Source organism: Parasteatoda tepidariorum, chromosome 12 (assembly GCF_982258835.1).
Source record: "Parasteatoda tepidariorum strain Cologne lab strain chromosome 12, Ptep-v5.0, whole genome shotgun sequence".
In the NCBI taxonomy this organism is placed as follows: Eukaryota; Metazoa; Arthropoda; class Arachnida; order Araneae; family Theridiidae; genus Parasteatoda; species Parasteatoda tepidariorum.
This window is the reverse complement of record NC_141766.1, coordinates 38,362,877-38,378,416: the sequence shown is the minus strand read 5'-3', so window position 1 is coordinate 38,378,416 and position 15,540 is coordinate 38,362,877. Positions and strand designations below refer to the sequence as shown.

Below are 15,540 nucleotides of genomic sequence, written 5' to 3'. Positions count from 1 at the left end.
AATCAAAAAAGTCCTTTACGAAGGCAAATTTCACGTAATACTTGATCCAGGATTCCCCTTGTCTTCTAGTTCGGGCTCAAAATTACAAGGCTACTGAGTTGAGTCCCACGGGTTCGAATCCCATCGATAGCTGTTTGATACGAATTCCGCAACTGCCTCTCACCGGCACCAGTGCTGACATAAAATCTCTTCAGTGGTAGACGGATCATGGCTTATGATCCCTTTGCCGTCAGGCTAGCCTGAGAGGTTTTCGTGGTTTTCCTCTCCATTTAGCACAAATGCGGTTAGTTCCATCAAAAAGTCCACCACGACGACAAATTTCTCCCATTACTTGATCCAGGAATTTCCTTGTCTTTTGGATAGGGTTCAAAACTACAGGGATACGGAGTTGAACATCATTAGTCAAACCAAAAAGGGGGTCGGCTGATCAACGACGGTTATAAATTTGTTTTTAGGTATACTATGTCAAACTTTCCTGCCTCTCTGTTGATGATTAGTAAAGTAAAAAAATTCTGTTACTTTGTAAAATAAAATAAGTACCTAAAATAGACAAAAGAAGTCTTTTTGACCATGATAGGAAAATTGTTCATTTTTGAAGTTTTATGTCTGTTTTTGATTTTGCAGAAGTGCCAAAATTCTGAAGATAAATCGTAGAACAGAAATTAGAATCCACCGAGTTAAAAAAATATTGCGCGCAACAGTTTCATTTTTTGGAAAAATTATGCAGTATCTTAGATTCTATTATCGAAGTAGCTTAGTCGAGTTCCTACTGAATAATAGTTTCGTTATTAAGTCTGAAAGAAACCATATGCATGCTAATTATAAACGGCTATATTCTTTTTATTCCTGGACAAGAAAGTATTGTTAAGGATTAATTATTGTCACGCAAATAATAATAGAAATTTTTTATTTTGCGTTCGAGTCGCATAACGTTTGTTTCAATTGATATAAAATCCAAAGAAAAAGACATTTTTTTTAATCACTATTTTTATTTATGCAAGCTGAAGAACTGGCAAATGAGTTACAAGCTGGGAAAAGTATAGTTTCCGAATTATCAAATCACACCTAAATTCAGAAGGCATAGTGGTATTACTTTCTTTTGCCTCCATAAAACTTGCAAACGAATGTTTTTCGTAAATAAAGATAAAAAACCTACATTACAGGGATACTATATTTGAACAAAATAAAATTTCCACCTAATTACACTGTCACTTCTTGTCATTACATTCATGTTTTGAAATTCAAAACTGTATACTTTCTTTATAGATGCAAAGCCAAAAGAATACTATAATTCTGAACAGCATTCAAGCGAATGTGTTTGAAAAGGAAAGTACAAAGTAGAAGCCAAAAACTGATACTGTACAATAATACGAAATGCGATGTAGGCTTAAGAGACTAGATGATAAGAAATTATTCTACAAGTAGTGAAACTTATAGGTGTCTAGTATTTCTTTACAATGTTTGCGATATTGCTGTTCCTAATGCTTGAATTATTTTCAGGGAATCTATTACCACCCAAATTACTCTTTGCAAATCCATTCTTGTGTTTGTTTAAATACTTCAAACTAGTAATTTCAGTTCCTAAAATATAGGAAATAGTATGTTTTTTGACATCGCGAGGCACAGAACGTAACGAATACTAACAATAAGAAATGCTGGAAAACAATTTGTCAATGTTTTATTGTCACTTTCACGTCACGCGGATATACTGTCTGCGTCTACGATAATGCGTAACTAATGATGGAACTTAACATTTTAAAACATGCCATTTATATTTACGTAATTTGTTTGGCTGCGTATTATTTGCTCACTGGCGAACAAATTATATATATATGCATTATATTGCAATATTGTCATTGAGTTAATAAGAAAAAGCCAAAGGAAATTAAAACGTAAAAAAACTCTTCGCTTATCGTCACTTCACTCTTCACGTCACTTTCACGTCACTTTCACGTCACGCAGGTATACTGTCTGCGTCTACGCTAATGCGTAACTAATGATGGAACTTAACATTTTAAAACATGCCATTTATATTCACGTAATTTGTTTAGTTGCGTATTACTTGCTCACTAGCGAACAAATTATATATATGCATTATATTGCAATGTTGTCATTGAGTTAATAAAAAAAAAAGCTGAAAGAAATTAAAATGTAAAAAACTCTTCACTTCACGTCACTTTCACGTCACGCGGGTATACTGTCTGAGTCTACGCTAATGCGTAACTAATGATGGAACTTAACATTTCAAAGCATGTCATTTATATTCACGTAATTTGTTTAGTTTCGTATTACTTGCTCACTAGCGAACAAATTATATATATGCATTGTATTGCAATATTGTCATTGAGTTAATAAAAAAAAAAGCTAAAAGAAATTAAAATGTAAAAAACTCTTCACTTCACGTCACTTTCACGTCACGCGGGTATACGGCCAGCGTCTATGCTAATGCGTAACTAATGATGGAACTTAACATTTTAAAACATGCTATTTATATTCACGTAATTTGTTTAGTTGCGTATTATTTGCTCACTAGTGAATGAATTATATATATACATTATATTACAATATTGTCATTGAGTTAAAAAGAAAAGCTAAAAAAAATTAAAATCTAAAAACTCTTACATATTGTATTTTTAGCAATATTTATCATTTACTTTGAAATAACATCAATTTCTTATGAGGGTCAAATTGACCCCAAATGGCGACCTTAGGTAAGTCCAAAATCCGGCTATTCTAGACTTAATGGTGCAGCTGATTGGAAAAGAATATAATCTACTTATTGAAAAACAACAGAATACATAATTCAAGAAAATTATTTCATAACATAAGCATTAGAATTGTACAATTTGTTTTGTAGTCTTGAAAAGCAATACTTAGTCAAAATTGATTAACAAGTTGAACTACTTTTTGTTTTTAAAGATAATCAATTCTATTTAAATCAATATTCCTAAGTAAAGAAATAACACTCTTCAAGATTGTCTTCATTCTTAATATTTTTTTAAAAATAGTATAAATGTATTATTATTATTATTTTTTCGTAAATGTAAAGTGCTGAATTTAAAATTAAAAACAATTTAATGCGGATTCTTCAAAACAAGTGCTTTATTTTCTCCATTGTCTAGACTTTCATTTAATACAATTTGACACAGTATTTAATTAATTGCCTTTTCAAGTTCATTTATTATTCTATAATATTATTAGATTATTCCGTATTTAAATTTACCAGTGAGGATAAATAGCATATTGAATGTGGTAACCATTTTTTAAATTACAATAAAACTCAACAAAGTTGAAAACAAACAATCAATCTAAGGAAATATTAAAATATCGTTTAAGAAACCTGATAACGAATTTCATAATAAACAAAACTAAATAGTGCCTTTTAGAATTTACTGAATTCAATATCACGCAAAAGGATAATAGTTAAAAATTAAAATCTTATAAGTACTGATTGCATTTGTTTTTTACAAAAGCATATATTTCTAGAAAAAATTAGTGTTCTGGTTTTCAATTTTTTTAATAATGTTAAGCTTCTTCAAATTAGTTAAATTTTAAATTAAAAAGAAATACCTCACATAGATTTTGAATGATTAAAAAGATGACCATAAATGGCGGTAAAAAATCTTGATAAAAGGCGCCATTATTGCCCTATTATTGTGAAGAGATTACAAGCATGTTTAACTTTACATTTTGAGTAAAATCTTTAATAATTTAAGTGCGCTTGCTTAATGTCTATCTATCCCCTAGTTACAATTTTCTCAACAATTTAGACTACACTTTCACAAGTTAACGTATAAAACTGTGATTGTGAATTGCGGTCAACATAGAATCTCGAAACGGTGTACAGTGAAAGGGGGTAGAAACTTGTTTCGTGATTTTGTTCATTATATGGAAATCCAATTATATGAACGACAAATCTAAATTACCCGTAAAAGATCTTGGTGTTCCTGGAGTTCATTCTGGATGAGATGGTTAACTAATCCGGTTCTGGAAACCTGTTTTGCGATTTTGGTTCAACATGTCTTGTTTTCCTCTGATTCAATATATTTTGCTTTGGTCATCTTATAAACTTTCTTTTCGATAAAAACCATTCAATTTTAATGACGTTTTCAAATAGCGCTGTTGCTGTTGATGATTATTTGGTTAATATCTTAGAATCATGAGATTTTTTGAGAAAATTCACCTGCAAGTTCCACTTATTTGATAGTCCAAAAAGACTTTTTACACATAAAAAATACTTCAACGAAAACTAACACGAAATCTAGAACGACAACTTAAAAATTTATAATGCCTACGAATATGAAAAACACTGTTTGGAAAATGCTTTTCATTATTTGATTCATTCTCACGCCAACTCAAAAAGTGCTTAATTGATGAGTATTAATCAGGTCTATGAATTTTAAATTATATTTTAAGGAAAACGTTTTCAGGCATGAATTATATGTATAAATAGGGCAAGTTAGGATAAGATAGTCACACGTAGGAGATGGACATAACCGAAAAATATATATTTGGTGCATTAGGTTGTAACACAATGTAAGAGCAAGAGAAAATAGATTATATATACGTGAAAAAGTTGTAAAAATAGTTCAAGCAATGGCCCTTCCAGCACTGACGTGCAGAAAGAAGAGCAAATATAATTAACGGAGGGTGACATCCAATCGACGACTAAATGCACTAAAACTATGAATAATATTCGAATTTTAAACAAATTTTATAATGAAGTTTTAGATCTTTAAAAAAAATATTTTGTTGGAAATGAGGAAATGAAAGAAAAACTTCCGCATGCATTTACATAAAAATTAACTCAAAGTAGGAATTTATTTTTTATTAATGGATATCGTTCAGATGTTTTTATTTGCTTTTAATTTGTCAAGAGTTTCCGTTGGACACCCAACCCAATTTTGGGTTTATGACAATCAATTTTCAACTCAGCAGCCTTTTAATTTTGAATCCAATCGAGAAGACAAGAGAACTCCTGGATCAAGTATAGGGAGAAATTTGCCAGCATGGAGGACTTTTTGATAGAACTAACCTGCATTTGCGTCACATGGACAGGAATACCTCGAAAGACTCCCGCGGTTTGCCTAACGGCAAGAGGACTCTAACTCATGACCCGTCTAATACTGAGAATATATATACTGCAGCACTGTGGTCGGTACGAGCCGGGTGTGGAATTCGTATCATCCAGCCATCACTGGGATTCGAACCAGGTTAATATCATTGGAAGGTGAACGCTCTATCCTCTGAGTCCCAATAGCTCTTTTTATGCCATTTTATTTTATATTTTATAACCGTCGTTGAACAGCCAATTTAATATTTAGGGTTTACAACTACTAATATTCAACTCCATAGCCTTGTAATTTTGAACACAATCCGGAGGACAAGGGAACTTCGGAATCAAGTATTGAGAGAAATTTGCCTTCGTGGAGGACTATTGGATGGAACTATCCCGCACTTGAGTTACACGGAGAGAAAAACCAAGAAAACCTCCCACGGTAAACATGACTGCAAGGGGACTATAACCCATGATCCTCTACCACTGAGTATATTTTGCGTCAGCACTGTGGTCAGTGCAAAACTGCATTTGTTTATGGTTGTTATTTAATATTTTGAAAATAAATTTAAACTATGCCCCACTTATCCTATTACGCATAAACACATGGGGAGTCCAAAAAATAATGCCGCTGAATCGATAAATTAACATGTATTGAACCGATCTGAGCAACATAATAAAAATATTTAAATTGAGCTCCTGTCGTATAAGCATATCACTTTCAAACGAGATTTCCAGCCATGGATGGTGGCGCAGTAGGTTTCTAGTGCAAACTTCTTAACTTCGTTAATTGTGCTAATACATTGCCTTTCTTAGGAGTTTCCAAGTGTTAGAATAAGAAGTCAGGTTGAGTCCTGTACATATATGGCAGTACTTTTACTTTCGTTACTTGTACCGACGGTACAAGTAAAAAGTACGTACTTTTACTCGTACTTCGTTACTTTTTAAATTCAGTACTTTTACTTGTACTTTCGTTACTTTTTTAGGGAAAAAGTACAAGTATTTGTAACGGAAATGTCGATTGAAATCGTTACTTTTTTCTAAAACTCGGTAAGCTTTCTAAAAAATTTTAATATCTAATTATTCATAAAAATTTTATATTTCATATAAATTCTAATATCTAATTATTTTCTATTTATAAAATAACATTTTATATTTATTTGAAACATTTTTCATTCATTTAAATATGTTAATTAAAAATTTTGTTAACAATGTGTGCGCATTGGATGCTTTTTTAAATAATTTAAATAACTAATTTCATATTACTATTACAAAAAATTTTGGCACAAGTTTTACATTTTTTAACGTTAAAGTATTAAGTTATAAAAACAATGCTTTATTTAATGGAGATGTAGTATGCATTAAAAGAAATCTAAAATATTATATTTTTTTTAATTTTGCAACAAAAAATTTTTTTTGAATTATATTAAACGTAACATATATACTATTACGTAAACGTATTAGTTATTCATTTCATAAAATTTCAAAATGAAACATTTGTTTATAATTTTTGGATTTAGCATTGCACATCGTGGATTATTAGTTATTAGTTATTTATTTTATGAAATTTTAAAATAAAACATTTGTTCATAATTTGTGGATTTAGTATTGCACATCGTTATTACAAATCCAAAAATTACCATTATGAAATATTTCAAAATAAAAAAAAATTATATTTAAAAACAAAATATAATTTGTAGTTTATTGGATTTATAGGGGTTTTCTGTATATGAATGTATTTTTTTAAAATTTATTTTCTAACATAAGTTGTAATGTTTATCAAATTTGTCGAACAAGGTAATTTATTTATAAAATAAAGCTTCCGAAAATAAAAACAAAATTAAAAAAAATATATAGTTCTAATATTAACATAAATCTAAGCTCCTTTTTATATGTAAACAGATAATTTTGATTTCTGGTTTGGCTCCTGGGTATTTCAAATGTTCACTATTGCAGGAGCTTTTTAACATTCGAATTAGATTTTATTCCGTAATAATATGATTTCTACCACTTTCATCTTTTTTTCATTTAAATAAGTTAACAAATATTTATTTTGAATTAGCAAATATAAATTTTTATTTAAATAAAAAAAAGACTCTCTTTAAGTTAATATAAACTAGGGAAAGAAGAAAGAGCTGTCGTTTCCGTAAATTTTGATATTCGTTTCTCATTAATCAACTATATTGAGGTTTATCTATATATATAAAAGTGAATGTGTGTCTATCTGTCCTCTATAGACTCCTAAACCATCCGACGGAAAGCTATGAAACTTGGCATACAGATAGTTCAAAGCACGAGGAAGGTTTCTGTCGACATTAGAACATTCTGCGACAAACCGTTCCAGCGATATCAGCGAAAGTCGAAATGGAATTTTCTGATTGGTTAAAAGCTAGCCATTGTTTTAAATTTTGCTATAAACGATTCAATTTTCAAATATCTTGAAGATAACAACAGTGATATTTTCTATCTTATAACTCTATTCATTTAGAAAAGTAAATTAAAGTAAATTGCATATACTTTAATTTTTAACTCGCGCTTTTCTTTATGTCAGGTGAGCACAAGCAAGTAAAATCAACGAGAATAGATTTCTTAATTGTTGGTCGTATCACGGATTCAGTACTGTGAAAACTGTTAAATAAATATAAAGACAAAAGCAAATTTCATTCAAATTGCACGTTTTCAGAAATATTTATATTTAGTACTTAATTTTAGGTTAGCACAATTAAATATACTTTTCGAAGATTTCAGTGCTGTGACAGTTGTCATTTGAAAACTATTAGTTTGTTTGTTTATTTATGCAAAGTTTTCGAATTCATCCATTTTATTTCTTTCATTTATATAAAATTGATTTTTGTTTTAAATCTTATAATTTTCATATTTCTTATTCATCTCATTTTTATTGCTCTTTTTATTATTTAAAATATGTATGTGATATTTCGATTTAGCAAATTTGCGACCACTGTCAACTTTTACATTTCTTTTTCTTTGTCAGAAAGAATATTTGCAAAAATATGCCGCCTAAGCAAATCGCACTTAGTCGGTCGACATCTCAAGCGCGCAAAAAGAGAACTACCCGTGTTTCAGAAACATCGGAGCAACGGGAAAAAGACTTGAAACTAATCGAGAACAGAATGTTTTTGCCCGTTCCTTAGAAACGTCTGAGCAACAGGAAAGAAGACTGTCAACAAATCAACTACGAACTACACAAGCCCGTTCGTCGGAAACATCAGAGCAACGGGAAGCAAGAATGAAAACCGACCGAGAACGCATTTCGCTATTCAGACGCTGCCAATACTCTGATTTGAATTTCAGTGCATTTCACTATGATCCGACAACAAACTATAGTCTTCCCCCAAGTGTCATCATCGGAGAAATATATCAATTATGTATGTTCAATTGTAATGCTCTCAAATTTAAAAATGAAACAGCTGAAATTTGCTGTTCTAGAGGCATACAGAAACTACAAGATTTTACGTCGCCTGCCGAGACATTATCAACCTTCGTATCAGGTCAAACAAACCAATCGAAACATTTTCTGGCGCATATACGCCGGTACAATTCGTGTTTCTAAATGACTTTATTCGGTGCTACACGTATCGTGAACGAGAATTACATCCCAACATTCAAAGTGCAAGGCCAAATTTATCATCGTGCAGGATCACTTCTTTCAATGCCTAACGCAGATCATAAATTTCTACAAATTTATTTCATGGATAACACAAATGATCAAGTCAATCAACGTTGTCAGGTAAACAATGGCACTAAACGAAAAATTGTTACCATATTACAAAAATTTTTCGATCAACATAATCAGTTAATTAGGCTGTTCACAATTGCCCTTGACTAAATGTCATCCGATATTTACAAAGTTGTTATTAGAGCTGAAAAAACACCTGTAGGCCACCACAAAGAAAAATACAATGCGCCAACATTGGATGAAGTGGCTATTGTTATAGTTGGCGAAGAATTTACCTCCCGCGATACAGTTCTTCATCGCAGAAATCGTGACGTTCAAAGAGTTCTCAGAAACGTATCGATCATATGATGCATTGCAATATCCTATTTTATTTTGGGGAGGAGAGGAGGGATATTATTTTAACATAAAATTAAGAAGTCCGCAAACAGGCGAGAAAACCAATAAGAAAGCAAGTGCAATAAGTTTTTATGCATATAGATTAATGGTTGCCAAAACGCTGATAATCATACTTTAAAGTGTCGACAATTAGTTCATCAATACATTGTCGATATGTATGCGAAAATTGAAACTGAACGCCTACTGTATATTAAATTAAATCAAACCAAATTACGTTCAGAAGAATGCATTCATTTACGGGATGCAATAATCAATGATGGTAACGTTAATCCTAATGGAAATGATTATATTGCCGACTACATTTGCAGGGAGAAAAACTTGGACTGCAAATGTAGTATTCATACATGTCTGAGTATTCATACATGTGCCTTGGACTCCAAGGCACATGTATGAATACTCACAGGATGTTCTCGCATATGGGCTCCTGGATTTATTTATTACATTTACGTGCAATTCTGCTTGGGTTGAAATTAGAGATATTTTGTTACCAGGACAATCATCATCGGATCGTCATGATATTACAGCACGTGTGTTCAAACAAAAATGATAATCTTTACTTGATTTCATTGTGGAGCGTCATATTTTTAGAGAGACACGGTGTTGGGTGTACTCTATTGAATGGCAAAAACGAGGATTGCCACAGGCACACATTCTGATTTGGCTTATTGAAAAAAACCCACCTTGCTAAACTGATCAGATATCAGCAGAAATTCTTGATGTCACCATAGATCCAGTCTTATTTCAGATCATTGTCCAAAATATGTTTCATGCTCCGTGTGCATCACCATACATGTCTGTTTGAAAATGCACTAATGATATCCTAGAGAATTAACTGCTGAGACTATCACTGGTTTTTTTCACCATTAAATAAAGTTTGCATTTCAAATCATAATCGCAAATGTCATTTACACACGTAAATACAAAATTCAAATTCAAATTGAAAGCGTTGCAACGCACGCAGGGTACAGCTAGTTAATTATAATTGTGTACTATAAGTCGCGCCAAAGATATTTTAAAGTTAGAGGGACTTGCTTACTCGTAAATATTTAATCAGTTTATTTCTTTTCCTTGAACCAGTTTTCAAATTTTAGATAAAAAATTTTTTTTCGTGCAAATCCATAAAAAGTTTGATATTAAAATTATATTAGATTTTAAAATTATATTATACGATTATATTATAAAATTATATTATAATATTCTTCCAAATTTAAAAATAAATTAATGTCCATAACTTTCAAAATTAAAAATAATTAAATAAATAACAACAATTTTGCAAAAACATTAAAGAACATAGGAATATTATTCAATAAAATTTTAGGTTACTTTGAATTTTCGATTTCCTAGAAATGTACTTTTAAATCGTTACTTTTTTTTGTTTAGTACTTGTACTTTTACTTGTACTTTTTAAAAGTAACGTTGCCATATATGGTCCTGTAGAAACTTTAGTGCAACTGTTGAATCGCTGGTATTTAGAATGGTTCAGAAAGCGGGAATTTTATTTTATAACCGTCATTGAACTACCGACACAATTTTGAGTGTACGACTACCAACCTTCAACTTCTTAGCTCTCTTGAACTCAATCCAGAAGACAAAGAGCTCCTGGTTCAAGTATTGGGAGAAATTTGCTTTCGTGGAGGACATTCTTGGTGGATCTAACCCACATTTGTGTTACATGAAGAGGAAAATTACAACAGCCTACCGCGGTTAGCGTGACAAGGGGGCTCTAAGAGATGATCCGTGTGTCACTGAGGTTATTTTTCGTCAGCACTGTGGTTGGTGCGAGCCGGGTGTGGAATTCGTATCGACCAGCAATCACTGAAATTTGAACTCCGGATCAAGCCATTGGGAGGCAAACGCTCATTCCCTAAGAAATCACGGTCCGGAAAGCGGGTATAGAAAATTTCGGAGCAATAGGGCCCATTACCATGAAATTTCCAACTATTTGCGATGTTATTTTTAGGACTCATTTTATTTATTTTTTTTTGCTTGTGACTTACGGGTAATTAAGGATTAATTTGAATTTAGAATTTAGTCATCTACTTGTTAGATTTTTTTTTGTGCTTTTTTGGTTTTTTTCAGAAAATACCTTAAGCCACCCATAGACTTGGCATTCCAATACAAAATATGACAAAATATCTTTATCTTAGAAAAACTATCTACTGCAAGTTTTGGTGTTGAGTTTTAACTTGTTTTTTATTTGCTTTTTAACTTTAACTTGTTGAGTTTTACAATGAAATTTATTTTAAGCTGTAGTGCGTTGTAAGGTAGCTTTCACGGTAGAAGAAAATGAATTCTAAGAAAATGTCTGTCCTTTCTCTCCGGGAGGGCGAAGTCTAAGCGACAACGCACATCTACGTTCAGCGGTCCTTTTACTAAAAGGTTATTTAATATAATGAAACAAATGTATAGTGATAAGGTTTGCTTTTTATATTACGGTAATTTTTTTTTACTTCAAATAAACTGAATAGTCACAAAATATTACCAGGAGTTTATTATCAATAGTTTAAAGCAAAATAGCAGAAGCAATACCAGAAGTTCAATAAGAAATTATACAAAATTTTAATAGTGAAAGAAATAATCGAATAAAGTCCATATGTTTGTCAAACGTTATAAGCTAAGAAACTGAAGAACATACTATCAAAAGATTCGAAAAACAAATATTTTGACAAAAAAAAAATCTATTTAAATGGTAGATAAAACTATAATTAAACATTTGAACAACGCTTCAAAAAGAATGATTTTTCGGATAAAAAAAGTTATACATTCAAGTTTTCATTTTTTATAATTTTTTCAGAAAGTGCTGTTGCCGTCCGTGCAATTGAAAAATCAACGTAAGCGAAAAAAATTCTGAATTGAGATTTTTATGTACTTGGCATCTATGTATGATAAGCTAAATGTTGAAAAAAAGGTTTTTCAAAAATACTTTTTGTTCTATCAGTTTTCTGAATTTACATTTTGGCGTTCATAGAAATAGAATAGAATGAATGGAATAGAATAGAAATTAGAAATAGAATGAAAATAGTTGTCAAGCCACTTTTCTCGAAATCTATCAAGAAGCAATTACGTTGTTATTTTCAATTGCACGACGGTATTCAAGACCAGCTCCAACAAAAGTTATTAAGAATTTACGAATTAAGATTTAAGAATTTACACATTTTTATATTTTTACACTATGTCTATTATATAGTTGTACAATAGTTTCTAGTTCACTTAAGGTAAACGAGATTAAAAACATCAAAAGCTGTTTATTGTCTGAGGAAAAAGAGGAGGTGAAAATCTTAATTTTGAGACAACTTTCGAGTTTTATATGGTAATTAAACTGTTTATGTTCTTTTTTTATTCCACGTGACTCAGCAGTGATTAAAAGATTCGAAAAACGCGTGTTTTCTTCACTCGCTTTTATTTTCATCCATATGCTCACTTTTTTTCTACTTCATTTTTGACACCGACTTTCAGTTGTTGTTGTAGTTCATTTACTACAGTTTTTTTTAGTACGTCGCACTAGAGCTGCGCAATGGGCTATTGGCGACGGTCTGGGAAACATCCGTGAGTATGATCTGAAGACATGCCATCACAATTTTGATCCTCTGCAGAAGGGAAGGCACCCCCGCTTCGATAGCCCGACCACCTGCACGCGAAGTCGAGCACTTTGCGGTAGAACAGTTTAACGAGGACTAATACCGCACACCCTCGGTCCCTACGCGAACTGATCCAATTGGTCACCCACCCGCACACTGACCGCAGCCAGTGATGCTTGACTTCGGTGCTCTGCTGGGAACCGTGTCTTAACGATCGACCAGCGGGACCACCGACTTTTAGAATAATATTTATGGTGATGATTACAGAACACATTATAAGCATTTAAATTCTGAACAGAGCTTCATAATTGAAAAATAGAGAGAAAAAAAATTCGAGAAAGTAATAGGGTTGTCTTGAACTCGAAACAGTTAAATAATAATCATTTCACTATAAAAGAATTTCATTAAATTATTAAATTGCGGTAAAAATCACTGGCAACCAAAGTGCAGCATCCATAAAATTCAATTTACTGTAAAATATATATTTTATAACGTAATTTTTAGAGTAATATTTACCAATTACGATGATTTAGTGATTTTACAGAAATGTTACGATAAAAATTCGGTATACCAGACTTTTTGTTCCATAACGCTTTACGGTAAATTTATATTTACCATAAGCTTTTATGCACTCAAAGTAGTTAGGAAAAGCAAGTGATACACTTATATAAAAGCAAAATATTACGAAAAAAATATACAATATATGTAAATAGGAATTCACTGAAATTTTAAAAACAAAACTATTTATAAAGCTTTAATTTAAGTATTACAACAATATATTACGTTATTTTAAATTGCTCAATTAAATAAAAAAAATATTAAAAAAGCTATCTCTGCATTTAATTTTATCTAAAATTATTCCAGTCTGTTTAATATGACATTAAAAATTTTCCATTCATTTTCATTCATATTGATTTTTATTAAATAGTTATGTTGGTTTGGCAACATTAAATTAATGTTTCAAAGTTTCTTGTATATTTATATAAAAATATAACAAATATATATTATTTAAAAAAGCTAATTTAAAAAAAAAAACTTTCTTAAATATTTTAAACTTTTTTTTCTTAATACATAAAAAAAAATAATTTGAATATTTTTTTAATAAATATAAAGACCTTCATTTAATTTAAATAATCCCTTCTAGAAATTAAATTCACAAAACGTTTTATATCTAATCTCAATGCGTGATATCGGAAATTTAACTAGGCTACTTTTAACCAGGTAAGAAAAAAAACAAAAATTTCAAAAAAAATTTTACTTTTAAAAGCAGTATCTCTCTCATTTATTTAAAACTGCGTTTTTCTTTTCTAATCATAATAAACAAAACTTAAAACATATTTTATTTTTCTTTAGTTTCCATATTTTTAATGAACACCAAAGTTCAAATATCATTTATTTGTTATAAAAGAATTATAAAATAAACTTACCTCTTTTAGGCGCATAGATATTTAAATATAGGCAGTCCTCGCTTTGATTACTAAGGTAAGGAAGTAACTTCTTCAAATATTCCAATCTTCCGGGAGACATTCTTTTTAAAGCTTCTGTTTCATTTCTAACATCGGGCGGCTTTTGAGGGCAAACTGGCTTAAAATGATCAGCATTTTGGACACCCCTCCAATGCGCTGGAGTAACAGGGGGCATGAATCTCAATTCCGAAACAGGAGGACTTGCATATGGTACACCTAAAAATACTTCAACCGGTAGCAAAGTCTTGTTAGGAAGAGTTGCTATAAACCCTTTGAGTTCTCCGTATTTCGTTACAACAGTTCTAGTTCTAGGTTTTCCAGCAGAATTCAGATGATCTCCACCAATCAAAACATAAGATTCTGTAGTTGACGACTCTATACTAACTGATACCTTGCAAAACAACAAAGTTGCTAAAACTAAGTTCCAAATTGCAACGGTCCGAATGCTTTCCGAGAATTTCATGCTTAAAAGATCTCTTTATGCTTCTTAAAGTCCGAAAAACTTCTTTAAAAGTTTTGTCCGAAATATTAAACTTTGAAAACTTTTTATCAAACGGCAAATAGATTCAAAAAAGAATCCATAACCATAAAAAATAAATAAAAAATATTTCTCCTCGGAGTTGTTATTTGCGATTATCGTCAATATGCATTCACATGGTGATGAACTTTTGAAGGAACCGGTGGAGGAGAAGAACGTGAAGTTTTAGAACGTTTTCTAGAGGGGTTGTGCTCCGCACGGAAGCCGAATTTCGTAAGCTCTCCCCATACCGCGAATTTGGAGATGGTGGCAAGCCGTAGCGCCCCCAAGTATAGGCGCGCTTGCGCGCTATTTGTGGTGAGTGGCTCGTCTATTCAAAGGCTCATACTACTTTTTGGACTTCTTCTAAATATAGAAAGGCACTTTGGCTCCAAATTGTCGTTTTTACCGAAAGATGATGTGGGTGAATTAGTTATTAAAGTTCAGGAGCGTTCCGCCTAATTTCACGGAGAGAAGAAATGAAAACATAAATAAGAAATTAAAAATACGCTGATGGAAATTTAGTGATTTAGTTTAAATTAATATCCCGGAATGAGATTTTTACGCGAGCCCAAAGAAACAATCTTTTACCTAATTACAAACAGAATTTTTTCGAAGTACTTTTAATCAAACCCGCTAGGAAGTGATTAAGGATTTTGTTTAAAAAATTCTTGAAGTACGCGACAATTAAATTACGCGACTAAATAAATTATACGGTTTGAACTAGTTTACTGATTTGTGTTCAACTACGCATAAAAACGCAAATGAACTCCTGAACTTGAAATATAGTTCTGAAATCTCGTTATTTTAGCTTATAGCTTAAATAAGAA

General features: G+C 31.3%; 1 protein-coding gene across 1 annotated transcript in view; it reads right to left on the bottom strand.

Annotated features, from left to right (window-relative positions):
• The window catches only part of LOC107448874 (neuroligin-4, X-linked), a 345,395-nt gene extending 330,416 nt beyond the window's left edge, over positions 1 to 14,979 (bottom strand). Inside the window, exon 1 of the mRNA XM_071188081.2 lies at positions 14,155 to 14,979. Within this exon, the coding sequence (XP_071044182.2) occupies positions 14,155 to 14,656 (502 nt within the window). The 5' untranslated portion in view covers positions 14,657 to 14,979. The remainder of the gene's footprint in view (positions 1 to 14,154) is intronic.
• Positions 14,980 to 15,540: the final 561 nt, after the last annotated feature.